At 47.9% G+C, this 754-nt stretch overlaps 1 protein-coding gene across 1 annotated transcript in view; it reads left to right on the plus strand.

Moving 5' to 3' along the window:
- The first annotated feature begins 456 nt into the window (after positions 1-456).
- shank3a (SH3 and multiple ankyrin repeat domains 3a) overlaps positions 457-754 on the plus strand; it is a 157,752-nt gene continuing 157,454 nt past the window's right edge. Inside the window, 1 exon segment of the mRNA XM_030789868.1 lies at positions 457-754. This exon segment is cut by the window's right edge and continues 61 nt beyond it. Coding sequence (XP_030645728.1) covers positions 522-754 — 233 coding nt within the window. The 5' untranslated portion in view covers positions 457-521.

The following is a 754-nucleotide window of genomic DNA, read 5'->3' on the forward strand; positions in this document are numbered from 1 at the left end:
CACACACACACACACACACACACTGACACACGATAATATTTGGATTAATCGTGGCAGTTGTATGACCAGAGAGGATCATTTCTCTTTCTCATTATTTTCATTTACCTTTCCCCTCCTCTCTTCTCTTCTTCCCAATTCTTATATATATATATATATCTGTATGTGTGTGTATATAAACATGTGTGAATCTGTGTGGCTCATTCCAGGTCAGTGTGCATGAATAAATAACTTATGAAATATTGTTTTTATCATTAACATGTTTAAGTGTCAGGGGGTTTATATCTGTTATATACCTATATCTGTTCACTTTTTTTAAAGGATTCCCCCTCTCCATAAAACCTTCCTTTTTATCACATCTAACCTCTCTCTCTCTCTCTCTCTCTCTCTCTCTCCTTCCTCCCTAATCCCCCCTCTCACCCCTCCTCCTCTCTCACTCAGTGTGTGTGTGTGTGTGTGTGTGTGTGTGTGAGAGAGAGAGCGGGCGCAGTAATGTGCGGAGTGTTTGAGAGCAGTGTGAGCGGATGATGCCTGTGAGTCCTGTATCAGGCAAACATGAGCCTCTCCAGCCCACAGAAGCTCCACACCGTCAGCTCCATCCTCAGCTCCATCCTCAGCTCCAGCCGCAGCTCCCCTCTCTCCCTCTCCCAATCCTCATACGCTCCCTGCCTCCGCCCCCTCCACCACCCCAGCCGCTCCGTCCTTCCAGCGCCGGTCGGGGGGACATCTCCGACAGTTCCCACGGAAACGGCTCCAT

The sequence above is a fragment of the Chanos chanos genome, chromosome 13 (genome assembly GCF_902362185.1).
Source record: "Chanos chanos chromosome 13, fChaCha1.1, whole genome shotgun sequence".
NCBI classification, from domain to species: Eukaryota; Metazoa; Chordata; class Actinopteri; order Gonorynchiformes; family Chanidae; genus Chanos; species Chanos chanos.